The sequence below is a fragment of the Mycena indigotica genome (assembly GCF_014461135.1).
Source record: "Mycena indigotica strain 171206Taipei chromosome Unknown Mind.scaff0008, whole genome shotgun sequence".
Classification (NCBI taxonomy): Eukaryota; Fungi; Basidiomycota; class Agaricomycetes; order Agaricales; family Mycenaceae; genus Mycena; species Mycena indigotica.
The window spans coordinates 2,633,724-2,648,472 of NW_023503007.1; the positions used below are offsets into that span (position 1 = coordinate 2,633,724).

The 14,749-nt window shown below is 48.7% G+C and overlaps 1 protein-coding gene across 1 annotated transcript; it reads left to right on the forward strand.

The window, feature by feature from the left end:
* Positions 1 to 6,863: 6,863 nt before the first annotated feature.
* Positions 6,864 to 8,613, forward strand: MIND_00938700 (uncharacterized protein; the record flags this gene model as incomplete). The annotated part of the gene is made up of 5 exons (XM_037366006.1): positions 6,864 to 7,013; positions 7,058 to 7,474; positions 7,532 to 7,688; positions 7,734 to 7,974; positions 8,022 to 8,613. The coding sequence occupies 5 exons, from the start codon at positions 6,864 to 6,866 to the stop codon at positions 8,611 to 8,613; spliced, it is 1,557 nt and encodes a 518-aa protein (XP_037217418.1).
* Between the last annotated feature and the right edge of the window lie 6,136 nt (positions 8,614 to 14,749).

Here is a 14,749-nt window from a genome sequence, read left to right on the forward strand (position 1 = left end):
TTTAACCTTGTCCTTGATCTCAAATCCTTTGTTGTCGTTCCCCATAATGCTCTCTCCTGAGTCTCCTCTCGTCACTACCTATGGCTGCTGGCTCATCTCTTTGCTGTTTGGGACGGTGTGAGTGCTGGTGTCTCATTTTAGGTGTTCTACTCATTGTGATCAGGCTTTACGGGATTGGGCTGCTCCAGGTCTGGTTATATTTCAAATGGTGGAAGGACGAGTATCTTATCCAAGGCGCTGTGCGAACCAATACTTTGACTCCGCTGGTAAGCTCAACTGACCGCCCTTCCAGGTACTTTTGGCTAGGTATAACTCACGGGTCCGATTCAACTCTACCGCCTCATCTTTTGACGATAGCCTTTTGGAAACTTTCCAAATTGGCTTTTTTTCGGCCTCTAGCTACTCACGCTTTGTGGTTCAGTTTGGCAACCCCCAATTTTGGTTTTTTTGGTACGTGTAACGTTTGCGGGGCTGTCCGAGAAGTTCAAGTTGTCGAATGAATTTTGCGTCGTAGGACCGAGATGGTGAGTTCCACCTATACAACATCAAGCTTGCACTCAGGTCACTAGGCCTACCTTCTAGCGGGCGTGAGTTATGGCATCTCTTTCACCGGCGCCAGTGCGGTTTACGTGTTGGTAGTATCTCTCCATTTTCGTGGTCCATCTGTGAGTTTCACATTCCCGCCGCTTCCCTTGACCGGCTGACCTCAACTCGAATTGAAGTTATTTCATCGGCCGACTCTGGCAGCGTCAGTGTCTTCGGACCGTGCAAGCTCGCCAGTTCTTACTAATGGTTAGTCCTGCGTAACGAACCGCTTCGTTGGGGAATCTATGCCACGGTATTTCTTTGCTTCAGGCTCTTGTCGTCTTCGCCCTTAATTCATGGGATCTGCAGGGTATTATGGCTTGCATCCAGTTGGGTAAGTGATGCTCTCTTGACGGACGTCTTGAAAACCGGTCGTAGTGGCCGGTACTATGCAGACCGTTGGGATGTAAAGAAGTCTAGTTAGATTTCGCTCCTATAGCCTGATAAGTTCATGCAGTTATCGGATTCACTCCTTGTTGGATCTTCAGCATTTCAAGGTCAGTAATCCGCCGGAAAATCCTCCTTCCAGCATAGTTGGCTAAACTTGGCCGAGTTTGTTCTGGTGGCTCAAACTGCAGCGACTTTGGCTTGCGATCTCTCAATAACTGCACATTTATTTCTCTTCCTACGTCAACATCACGTTATAGCTCTACGGTATGTCTCCTGTCCAACACTGGTGTCGACTTAGCGACGCTTGCAACTTGAAGGACTCCCTCACGCTTCCAAACTCTCTTGATGAACGCAGTATATCGTGGAGTACTCACTTCCCTCCCATCTTTTGGTACTATGCTACTGGTAGGCTGGCTTCAAGTCAAAGGTTTAAGAATTTGGAGCTGATTTTCCTCACCTAGTATATATTTTTTCCTGGCACCTTTTGGTTCTTCCTCACTTCGTTGCCCAATAGTAAACGTGAGGTAGATTCTATTCTTAGTAGTGTAGGCTACTGATCCCTGACAGTCTATTGGAATTCCATGCTGGCAACGTAGATTTATCGAACTCCGTGAAGGTTGCTACTGATCAAGTTTCATAGTCTCAATATGCGCAACTATCTTCGTCGAAGGCTTGGAGTAGTTGGTCCCAGTATCGAAATTGGCACCCTTCCGGGAAGATCTACCTCCGGCGGCGCCCCTGCATCTGTGTCAGTGGTGCAATTTGCGCATCCCCATGTAAGCCCAATCAATGCGTGAGCTGGATATAGACTTAGGCATGCAGGCACTCCCTTCTTCCACTGCCAATCCTAGCTCTCAGGCTCTTCATGAAGCTGAACTTGGAACTTCGGAACTTGTAGTTTCGGAAGCTTGAGATGCCTGGAGCGCACGCTGTCATTCTTTTGAAAAATTTGGTTATCTTGTACGAAACTATACTTTTGGCCATCTCTGGCCTACCTATCACGGAGTTGAACCTTGTGCCAGTGGCCCGTTCCGAGTGAACTATCTCAGCAGACTAACGAGGTCGGGTGGAAGCCTCGGCCCAGATGATTGTTCGAGTTTGACCCACAGGATGGGATGCGGCAAATTTGAAGCCAGCCCAGCAAAGATGAGCGGGGAGCAACCAGCAACGAGCGTCGAGCAAGATGGTGTGACGTTACTCAACGGGACGGAACAGGACGGAACACTGACGGAACCGGGCACATACCCCACACCTTCTCCTCTCCGTTCATCCTCCAAAGTAAAGTCGTCAACCAACCAAAGTGTGCCAGTATCATCCAGACTTTCTACTTCTTATCAGCTTCCTCTGCTCCTGCCGCCTCCTAACGTCACACGCACTTGGTCTTGCGGCCTGCCCACCCACCAAGCTTGCGCGGAGCAGCTAATTCTTCACCCGCCCACCCTGCGCGGCTCACACCGCCCCGTTTCCCCAACTGGCCCAACCCTACCCGGTTTACCGACCGCCCGAGCCGCTCCTCTCCCTCATCCACCAACCCTACGTGGCTCACCTATTTCCAAGCGGATTCAACGTCAAACTCAGCGACAAGCCACTCTAGTGGACCCAACTCAAGTCCGCAATCCAATTTCGTTCAAAGTTCTGCAAAGAATCAAGTCGGAATATATACACGCCGACTTGGAGCTTAAGACGTGCTAAGCACGCAACCAGGAGACATCCGGGTGAGCCTGACTCGGCTCGCGCACTCAATAACAACGACCACATCTCAAAATCTTGCATCGCCTCCAATTTCAAGTTGTCAACGACACCAACGCCAAACCCGTTCTATTTATGTCAGTCAGGGTTCTTGTCACCAGAAGAGGCGACATACTCACCTTGCTGGCCAAATCTCACATTGAATCATTGTTGACGACGCATCCCAACCTCTCTACTCCAATGCCGAGCCCGATATCGAAACACGTCACTGTAAAACCAGGTTAGAACACTGGCACTGGCAGGCAGTAGAAGTGGGACGTTCGCCACGACGTCTCAATGAAGTCTCGTTCGAGCTTAATGCCCGACTCTTATCGATATACCAAGCTTCACCTCTGACCTTTCCCAGCCCATGGCCAAGGCGCCGAAGGCTGAACCGGTATTCCAATCGATACCCTCCATTACTTCAAGTCCACGGCCGTGCAACAAACCTCCCAGTCCCAGCGATAAGTCCGAAGCCCTCGATCTAATTTGTTCCCCCCCCGTGAGGTGGGCGAGATATACGGATGAGACGCCTCATTTTCACTGGCATCTAAGGCCACACGACCAATCCGCCTTCCAAGTCAAACTGTCAAAGGGCAACGGCGTCAACAGACCAATAATATAGAGACCTGCTGCTTCACCAGCACAAGATCCCGAATATCTCTCCTGTCTCCTTCCGGGCCGGCCACTGCCATGCTCTGCCCCGCGCTACGCCACCTCCAGTTGCTCAATGTCCAGCACACGCCTGGCTCGTGCGTCTGATCTGCTGCCTGGACAGATCTTCAATTGCGGCAGGGGACATGCCGGACGTGATGGGGGGACATGTCAAACTAGTGTTGCCGCGGTGTAAGTCGAGCCGAGCTGGTGTGGTCAGCTCGTTTCAACTCGGCTTGTCGAGTTGATGCGAGTTCCACACCGGTGTGAGCCGAGTTGACAGCTCCGCGCTTACATGGACTTGTGTAGGAGCGGCAAGACAGGCAAACTGCTGTTCCGCCGCCGTGAAGCCAGCCGCCCAATGAGCATCTGAAAACGAGACTAGTACTAACCAGCCTTGTCATATGTACTGTGACGTAACATAATCATGGTTACACGGTTTTTTGTGCCAGTGATGGGTTGTTCAAGTTGTTACCGTTACCAACCGGTGCCATTATCCGTACTACTAGCACTACTTAGCAGGCCCTGCACCGTGCGTCAGCGGTATGGATTCGGTTCCCACATTCATCGCGGCGTGACTGGCATTGCTCAGGAATCTTTCCAGTCGCAGTTGGGTCGCTAAAGAACCCCAGTGGATTCTCGTGCTTCCTGGACCCAATATTCAAAGACTTCCTTGAACCTCAGGCTGAAATCATCTTCACTACTTGAATGGTCACGGTCCTAGACGTTTCAAAGCTGTGTACGTACTTTTGACTATCTGCTAAGGTTGTCTTACTAGACCCAACCGCTGGAGGTGATAGTTCTCGCGGTGTCGAATTGCTTCTAATTGGAACGGCTGGTGCGATGCGTCAGGGTTGGATGTTCCGTTCTAACTGGTAGCCGGATTTGGCTACCACGCACCTCCCGCTCTTCTGGGGTAAGATTATGCCAAAGTTTGGCGATGTGTTGCGCCCGCTGTGCAGGATCAGACTTTGGAGCTATCCCGAGTTCTTAGTCTGGGTTTGACGAAGACTCGGAGAAATTCTCCACGTACCGCGTCCTTCTCTAGGTTCCGCTGGTCCCTTGCAGCGCCGCCGCACAGTTTGTCCGGATGCAACTGCTTGCTGATAAAAGTGCTGCGTAAATAGATTATAAGACGAAGGTAATCGCAATTTCGGACGGCTGCCATCCTGGCGGGCACGGTGGTGGTGATACTTCGAGTCCGGCGGCAATTGAGAACTTAAAGAATCCTAGAACTCAGGTGAGATCCATGACCGTCACAAATCCTATGCACGGCCCACCACTGGCAGCGGAGCTTCCATCCACTTCAATTCCTGTATCTCAGGTGTCGAAAATGGTAGTAGCTCGTAATCGTCGGCCGTTTTGCCCAAGTCTGGGGCCGAGTCAGGGGGGCCGCCGGGGAGGTCTTCAAGTTCGGGCCATTCGACGTCGTCTCGGAGGATAGGAGAGCCCAAAGTTTCTTCTAGGTATGATGCAATACGTTGCGCGGTATACTTAGGGATGGAATTCGACGCGCGCGGGCAAGGTCGACACTGGTGAATTTCCGATCGGCCCATGAGTTGAGAGTCAACTTGAAAGGGTATACTCCCAGAGGAAGACTCAACTGGCCCGAACTTCAAATATGAGGGCACCGTGGACATCTGGCCAAAGTCGCCGAATCTCCGAGTCTGTGAAGGGGAGAGGAGAGATGTGAGGGCTTGCCGATGCCAGAAGCCGGAACGGGAAGGTTTTAGGATTTGGATTAAGGTTTGGGCCAAAATCGTGTCCAGATTGGTTGGTTTGCTTGGGGAAGTTCATAATTACCCCCGTCACTAGGTCGTCCCACGTTTCATAGCACTTGCAGCGCCAACAACCTGCTCTATTGGGAGGTGGAACTAGGCGAGACGCGGGTGGGGGCTCTCCTGGATAACTTGTATTGCCGCTAGGTGGATTAATGCCGTGAGTAGCCTCCTTCGAGTTCGGGGTTTTCCAAGGGGCTGGAGGGTAGAGGGAGTAAAGTAGCCTTTATTCTCAGTGAAAGCCGCGATCGGTGATAATCAATTTCCTTGATCGGCAAAACACAGCCGATCACGGCTTTTTTTCGCCTCTGTTGCTCATGAGATACTTTACAGGGCCGGAGTTCTACCCCACAGTTCATCCATATTAGCTCAGATCCACATTCACGACGGGAGAAAGTTGGGTAAGATGGCAAGGTAGTTGAGAACGGCCCGGCCCGCACCCTAGTAGTTGGGGTTGATAAACTAGGCCGTCGAAAACCAAGCTGCGTTCTCGTGAATCTACGAGTTGTTGCCGACCAACTGTCCGCGTCAGTAGTAGGATTATGGCGCAGAAATGCCAGCCACACCTTGCCGGTGAAGTTGGTGCTTGGGGCGAGACGGAGCTAACTCAGAATGCGATTTTTCGAGTCAATTGGACTAGTCGAAACCTTATCCGCCGCAGTACGACCCATTACGCGGAAAGCAGAAGACAAGCTCGAATCGCTCAAGACCGAGGGCTTGATTTTACCTAGAGTTTAATGAAATCGAGAAAGTCGAAAGAATTGGAAAGCAGCGAACCTATAAATAGCGTGACCTGCAGGGCCGCTTGTAGGGTCCCATTTCCAAACTTCAGGAGAATAGGCCTAGAATTCCACGTTCGAGGCACAGAGCGAGCAAGATGAGACCGTATCTGGTACAACCCCGGAAAGCACAAGCACATTGTCGCAGCAGTACGACCAGTAATCAGATCCAAATAGTTTTAAGAGTATCGGAGTGGACCTATAGTAGCTCGAATCGTGCGAGTGATCAGCGGTTCTCCGTCTATATCTCCTTTGAAAGAGCCGATTCGCCATCAAAGGGTTATAACTCACCGACGCTGTTCTAATAGAGCACTGGCACATCGGCCAAGGAAAGAGCACTGGCACTGGTGTTCACTATCTGGCGTAAAGAAAGACTTGTGGGCATTCTTGGAACGACTTGGTTGCCAGTGGTATTTTGTGAGGGACCGCCCAGAAGGAGAGCATGAACGGATGTGCTTGAGATGCACCCACTGGCGCTAAACCTCAATTAGTCGAGAGATAGCCAATGAATGAAGTACTGAATAAGCCGAGGTGGTTGGTTAGGCCTCAACAAGTCGAGTGGGGGTAGCTGGACGATGCCACATTGGTTTGCTTGGTATATCCCCGATGACCATCTGGAAGGATATTTGAACGTGTAAAAGAAAAGGGCTCGTCCGAGCCCTCTCGATGGCGTTCTCCGCGGTGCCCTTAATCGGTCGAATCTTCTCTCAACTGTACTAGTATGGCCGTTCAAGTTGATATTATTATCCGTGATTGTTGCAGACGGTGAAGTTGCGCCTATCGAGTCGTTCCTCTCTCTTCAAAATCTAGTTGCCAGCCAGTGCATCGGAGTCGTTGTAGCATCCATTCTGTAGAAGGTGAAGAAACCGGTGTGAAAGGCCGGCAGGCCGGTTGGTCACACCGGTTTCGTCACACTCAAGTCACTGAAACCCGACGTTTACCTGCCTCGATGGATGCTTATAGACGGGATAACATTCGTGCTGCGTACTCTGCTCTCCAAGAGCGTGTGTTGATCACGCTCCACACCCAGTCCGCCGATGGAGCAGAATTAGGCCGCCACAGGAATGACTGTCTCGATTTATTGCGAGCAGCTCAACTTGTGAGTCATGCCCCCCACTCCTTCAATTGTCTGAGTTTCCGAAGCACCGAACAATATTTTCCAACGAAGAATTAGGTTGTCTCAACCAAAACCTACACGATATGCTCCGTGACCTTGAGCAAGCGGGCTTAGGGCACCCAGATGAATCTGAACGACAAAGGATACAAGTGGTCCAGCTGGGGATGTCCACTCCGTCAGGAGGTCGACCACCAGTCATCATTGACGAAGATTTCCTCAAGCAAGCGATCCAACTAAGGGGCCCCACTCAGATCGCCCGCTTACTGGGTTGCTCTCCGCGAACCGTGCGAAGGAGAATTCTCGAATTCAATCTCGCTAACCGCGCCCCTCCTGTGTTCGAACTCTACCTCACACCCGACGGCTCCTCCGAAGTCCGGCGCAATGCAGACAGTGGGCAGTCCAGTCGTTATAGTCAGATATCGACCACAGCTCTCGATGCCATGGTATTTGACGTTCTTCAACTTTTTCCCCACGCTGGAAGGAGTATGATTCTGGGTCAGCTCGCAAGCAGAGGCATGCGTATATCCCGTTCCCGGCTTCATGCATCGCTTCTGAGAGTTCGCGGAGCCCCACCCGCTTTTGGGCAGCGTCGAATTGCACGTAAGAAGTACTGGGTTCCTGCAGTTAATTCACTTTGGCACCACGATGGGCAGCACGGTAGGGGTGGCTGGTCAAGCAATATAGTGACTGAACCTGATACAGGGCTAATCCGCTGGAAACTCGTAACCCATGCTTTCATTGATGGTAAATCGCGGTTCGTGACAGGTCTGCGTGTCCACAACAATAACCGTTCGTACACCGTGCTCCGCCTATTTCTTGAGGCTGTTGCACAATACGGAGCTCCGAGCCGGGTTCGGGGAGATCACGGAGTTGAAAATGTAAAAGTGGCCGAAGCCATGGAGCAGTTTCGTGGATCAGGCCGAGGTTCCTATATTTTTGGCAGGTGGTGTGCTTCTCAAAACTCACCGAAAACAACTGAGAATAATTCAGAAGTGTTCACAATACGCGCATCGAGCGTCTCTGGCTGGATTGGACGCAAGGTTTAGGACTGAAGTGGTACGACTTTTTTATGGATCTTGAGCAGCACTATGGCTTGGATGTAGATGAAGACCTCCATATGTGGCTCTTGCACCATCTCTTTCTGGATGCCATCAATGCTGAAGCTACGGAATGGGTGAAAACTTGGAACTTTCACATCATGCAAATTCGTGGTGAACCCAATCGTTCTCCCGCGGATATGTTTTTATTTGGGTTAGTTGAGGAGGGGGTTCGTGGGTTGGGTATCGACATGCCCGATTTGGCGAGCTATGGGGTGGATCATGAAGCTCAACGAGATTTGGGGATCATGAATCACTTTTTTGACCACAATCCTCAAGAGCGATCAGAGCTTATTCCCGATAGACTCAATGCAGTAGTATGCGAGTCGCCCCAATGCCCGCTACCTTCACATTTGGCATCGGGCCTTCGACAACAACTTGAAATGGTTCGACTGGAGGCTCTAAATACCCCCAATATGGATGTGAGGAAGCGGTTATGGGAAGTAGGTTTGAGGGCTGTAATCACTATAGTCAATAGTAATTGAACCTAATAAGCCATTCTATTCTTGTCCCAAAGGTTATGACATGTCTGACAAATGTCCTCATTAGGCAATTTTCTGCACCGGGATGTCTTTGTGGCAAAATTTAAATAAATGTGTCTAACTAGTAGAAATTGTCAGATTGAGGTATGTGTGCATGTAACTGATAAACTAAATAAAATAGATGATAGGACAGTGGGTGACTTCCTGTAAGGGAAGTTTAATGAATTTTGTATTTTGCTGAGGTGCCGGCGGTCCCTTTAGGACCCCTTCAGACTGAAATCCCCATTTGGGTCTCTAATAAACCTCAAAAGCGCTCAGATTTATTCAGAGGGTCAGGACCCCCAAATAAACTGTTTTCTTGCCTCTATCATGAAAACTTACCATTTTGGGACAACGCAATCACGGTCACGGAGTGTCACACTATGATATCTCGCTCAATAATGAGCTGCCCCAGCAACATGGGGACTTGGCATTTCAGCAGCCACAAGCACACAACTATGCCTTCTCCAATTCTGATAAGCCCTGGGCATCACTCCCCTTTTCTGCACTATATTAGTCAAAACAAGAGCTATAATTGCATTGGATGATATGATGATCTCAATCATTGCATCAAATCACATCCAAAATTTATTCTTACAGGAAGCCATAGACTTGCAAAGTTTTATTATTTCTGCTATCACCCAAAAAAGGAATATCTTAGATAGTGATTGCCGGTGATCGGCTAGATGTTGGGGTCACAATGGGTCACTGATGCACAGAATTCACAAGTCCTCAAAGTTGGGCAGGACAATTCAGTTTCATATGTAGTCCCCCCAATGGCGGACGTCACTACCCAATCCATATTGGCGTAGCTGAAAAGTAGTCAGTCCATCGCAACAGGACAACCATCGCAACAGGACAACAACGAAGCCTCTTACCGTTCTCCTTTTTGTAAGTCACCCAAACCCAAGGGGTTGTACAACCCCATGACGGGCGCACACACACCCCTCCGACTCCCGATACGCGCAGCCCAGTTGTAAGCTTCGTCTCCTTCTGCATAAGTGCTTGGAAGGCGATACAAGTGCTCGTCTGAAAGGGTTATTACCTGAGGGATTTTACGTCGGGCTACTTCCCCTCGAGCAACATTTAATTGTGAACCTGTATCCACAATTGCAGTGATAATTGAATTTCCAGATATCATGTCCACTTTAATCAGAATACCTTCCATTCTTGGCCATGAAAAATTTGCACTCATGGGTAACTTCCGTGCATTCACCAATACGGCCTTCGGATTACGTATCCGGATCAAATCTGTAAATTCGCTGTGGACATCTCTGGACACTTCCATCAATTCCCGCACACTGACCTCGATCCGTGAGTCTAATACCCTATTTGTGACGTCACTTTTATTGACAGTTGATGAGATCGCCGATTGGCGATTTGATGGTCGTATATTCTCCTTGTCACGTGACTTGTAACTGTCAAAGTTTCTGATAGGATCTTTTGGATCAGGAGGAATGACTGTGTCATGTGACCGTATTGGTCCTGTTGTGTCTTGCATTTCTACATCCTCACTACCAGTCCGTGGTTTTACGGGCATCGATAGGTTTGATATCATCAGTCCCTGTCTTCTTAAGTATTTTTGCTGGCGGGGTGGCTGGTCGGGAAGGTGTCTTTTCTGAATTAGAACGCAAACTTTCGGATGTTTCTGATTAAAGCTCCGCACGAGTGTCCACACCCGCGGATGTTTGCACAGGTACCTGCAGGAAAACATCCGCAGGTTTGACATCCACGGATACAGGTATCCGTTTCCCACGGATGCCAAGAGTACAGGTATGACTCTGGAAGATCTTAATTTTCATTATCTTCTATATATTCCAGTCACTACAGTCTTCTTATACCCTGTAGTGTCCATATCAGTATAGTACTTGATACTATATTCTATATAAGCTTTTAATATTGTCAATATACCTCAGTATCCTAATATTTTATTCAAAATACCCGTGGATAACCCGTGCAGGTACCCGTATCCGTGAGTACAGGTACCCGTTTCCCACGGATGCTGCAAATGCAGGTATTGGTTTTGAAGCCTAAATTACCCGCAGGTAGAGTACAGGTATTTATCCGTGACACTCGTGAGAAGCCTTATTTCTGATATGCGACCTTGGCATGGTGGAATGTGTACACCATCAAAAATTTCTTTCCGCTTTGTCTGAATCCCTGTTGAGCACCGATCTGCCTCATATACATTTCTTTCCTTAAAATGCACATTTTTGGGCACACTTAAGTATACAGTGCCATCATATTCTTCATCACTAGTAGTCTCATCTTCTTCTTCCAAGTCTGACTCATCACTAGAAAGTGTTTGTATTTGAGCAGAGCTTTGATAGAAATTTCTGACTGCTTCTTGTGTACTCAAGGTTGGATCCACAAAGGTAAGCATTACTGATGTCCCTTCTGGATTCTTTGTTATCCTTTCTACTGCTTGTACTAGTGATTCTCCCATCAAACGTCGAATAGGTGCTCCTGATTTAAGCTCTAGACGGCGGGTTTGTGGGTTATGACTTAATACCCCACGGGCTATTAGGTCATTTATTTCAGGGCATTCTGACATGCGGTGCCCAGTCTTCTTACACCCAAAACAGCTAGGGTCAACTGGAATTGAGTTAGGATACGTGGCAGCAGAGGGGTTTGAGGAACTACTCATATCAGAGGGTCTGGAAGCTGGCGGGTTGGAAGATGATGTGAAACTTGCACGACGATTAAAGCTGGTTGGGTTTATATTACCCTGACCCTGTGTAGGGGGCTTAACACATTTTACAGCATTACCAGTCTGATCCATGGCTAATACTTTATAATATGTAGGTGCATATTCAGGATCTTCAATCTTCATTCCATTAAGCTGTTTAATCATACCAGCTATCTCCTCCTCATTGCCATTAAACTTGGCTTTAGGCTTTGGAGTTGAGACCCTCACCTTCTTATCCTTCCCTTTCTTGGTAGCCTTTCGCTTCTTCTTAGATCGACGGTACTCATAATCCGAATCACTATCAGATTCTTCTGAATCAGATTCCGAATCATCAGCCTCATAGTCATCAATACCAAAGTCTGAAGCATCAAGTAGCAAGGCTTCGGCTCTAGTTCTCCGGAAATACCAGTCTGCAGCAGCATTGATTTCTCTTATAGAGTACTGAGTGGTGTTGCTCACTGAACGCCCCTGTAGAATGCGTGACTCAAGAGATTGTCGAAGTTCCTTTGGTATTCCAAACCAGAGATAGATTAGATAGTTCTCCTCTGTCAAGCGTCCTTGGGTATATAACCCGCCTGCAATTGTATTATATTTAACAATATATTTTCTCCACTGCGTCATTGTGGAAATGCTTTGTTTGGTCATTTCCTTAGCAAACTTGACAACATCAGCTGGACGATATTTATGCAGGGCTCGTTCCGCATCAAAGGTCTTGAGAATTTCCTTCCGTAATCCGACCCAGTTTGGTCTTCGGTAATGTTCCATAGTGCGAATAACATTCTGTACATTGTTAGTACAATAGTCCAAAACAAACCTACATCTTTCTCTCTCATCTATTACACGGTTCTTAGTAAGCAGTTGTTCAAATGTCCGAATAAATCTTTCAACTTCAGAGTACTTACCACGGAAGGTCTTAGGAGCTTCCTTGGTTCCTGGAATAGGCATATCCATAGAGGTGCGAAGTGGTGCGGTAAAAGAATGGGGGGCGGGCATGCGTAGATCGGGTTCAGGTGATGATGGTGGTGTTCTGATCCAGGGCTTAGTATATTCTGGTTCAGAATCAGAGCTTAATTGTTCAAGGAAATCATTTAGAAGATCCTTTTCTCTTCCTTTCCCCTTTCTGTCCTTAGCCTTTGCCCTCATTCTACTAGTAGAAGCATATGGGCCTTGGGGTTTATCATATTGTGACTGCATATTAGCAGCAAATGCAGCATCAGCTGACTGATCAGGAATATTAAAAGAGTCCCAAGCAGTCATGGTGATATCAGTTGTAGTTGATGGAATTGTTGAGCAAAGAATTTATATTTGCTGAATTGTTGGAGGTTAACAAGTTATGTATATATGTATACACCAGTTAATCCCCCTCGCGGTGGGCTCCAATGATGTCGAGTGGAAAATAGTTTTCCTACGTAAAGCTCTGGGAGCGGCTTTGTCCAAGAACTCCACGTATAAGTTTGTGGGATATGATAGGTGTGTTTGCTTAGATTTATTACTAAGCAGGTTAAGGGGAACTTAGCTTATCAGATACAGCAGGCCAGGTGATGGGTCAACTTAATAAGTGATCAGATGGTCTGAACTAGGTACCCAAGATAAAACAATCTTCCTAAGAGTTATTGACTTATGCACAATAGCAATTCAATATCTCAGACAGCACAACTTAGCAGCAATATCAGGCAGCAATCAGGTATATCAGCAGCAGCAATCAACAATCAGACAGCTCAGGTTCAGACAGCAGAGGGTCTACCAAAGACCTAATAGTGTTGTTGCAAAAAGTTCTTTAAGTATCAGATAGACAACAATCAAGATCACCAACAATATGATGATATCAATGATTACGGTCACAAGTCGTCACAATCAGCCGGTTTAGAGATCAAGTTGATGGTATTCAAGATCAAACACAACAAGTGTCTACTTGAAAGAGAGCGGTAGTCAAAAAGAAGGGGGGGGATTCCTTGTCCAAAGGCTGAAAAACAGCCTCCTTATATACTGTTCAGAGCTGCTTATGTAAGACAATTCATGTCATTGTCACACACATGTGATCCATGTGACACTGTGACATTGTGACAGTGACGTGACCGTCCCTCTTTTGCAGCACTTTCTGTTTTTCAAGTAAAGTTCTTGTACTAATATTTTCTCTCTTTCAGGTCAACATTTCTTAGGCCTGACAGCGCCCATCTCTACTGTCTGCTCCTGACGCGGTCGAAAAGCTCTCGGCAGACGAGGAAGCTCAAATGCTGGAATGGGAACAATCGGATCTCTTACGGAAACTCTCGGTGGATGCTGCTCTAGTAGTTCTTGCCGCCCAAGATCCAACTGCGGCATATGCCGTTGTTGCGAGAGAACACTCTCTCCTCGTTGACCCTTTCCAAGAGCGACCACGCTTGGCCAATGTCGACCCACGTCATCAGTGCCAGGCTTGTCAACAGGTGTTGTCTCATCCTGTTCTGTATGTAATTTGCTTCCCTCCGTGCAAAGCAGGTCTCTGACCCCATTTTCAGGTTCTGGTGCAACCACAACTTTTGCTTTGTATGCGCGCGGCTTTGGTTTAATGTGTCCTTCGATTGTCCCCTGGCCGCTTGCGGACAAACCTGTCAGACTGCGGGTCGGGCCGTGCAAGGACTTCTCCTAAGAACGCGCGCCCGGAGCAGAACAGACGGATAGTCGGGCCCGCAAGTATGGCGGGCGGGGTAGATCGAAACCGAAAGGGCCCGTGAACTCGGTCCCTTGCCGTAGTCGGTGGTCGAAGGTTCGAATCGGGTCGTGTCGGGCCCGATGAGTCGATAGTGTCTCCTCGCACGGAGTAAGGTAGTTCTTCAGACAATCTAAGCGATAGAGTACAGGGTACACTATCGCGCCTTATATACGCGGGCCCGCAAAGGGGGTGATCGGACACCCTGGCCTCTCCTCCTCCTCCTCGCTCCCGTTCCTGGCCGCAGAGGGGACGATCGTACATCCCTTGCAGGCCAGGCGCTACTCCTGACCTCCTAGCACTCCTCCCCAGTCCCCTTGTGTCGAGTTGGGCTCGGCGACGGCTCGACGCGTCGTTCTCGGTCACGTGCTTCCCACGTGTGCGTTCCTCCTACTGGGGCGCATGTTCCCCGTCGTCACGTGCTGCGTGTTGCGGGCCCGCAATGGCCCGACACCAGCGCCGGAGCGGACGGGCCGGGTCTTATCCGTGACAAAACCCAGTACCGCGCCCCAATGCCGCGCCTGGAACTCGGGGAAGAGATACGCGCAACGTACGTCGGATTCGAAGACTTTACTCAAGTCAAACTAAGTTGGGAAGGAGTCCGTTTTCCTGTTCCTGCTCGTGTACCGTGTGTCGTAGATTGTTAACTGTGCTCCCAAATACTACTCTTTGATATATTTCCAGAAATTTGAAGCTGCACGATGAGAAAAGTGAAAGCCCTA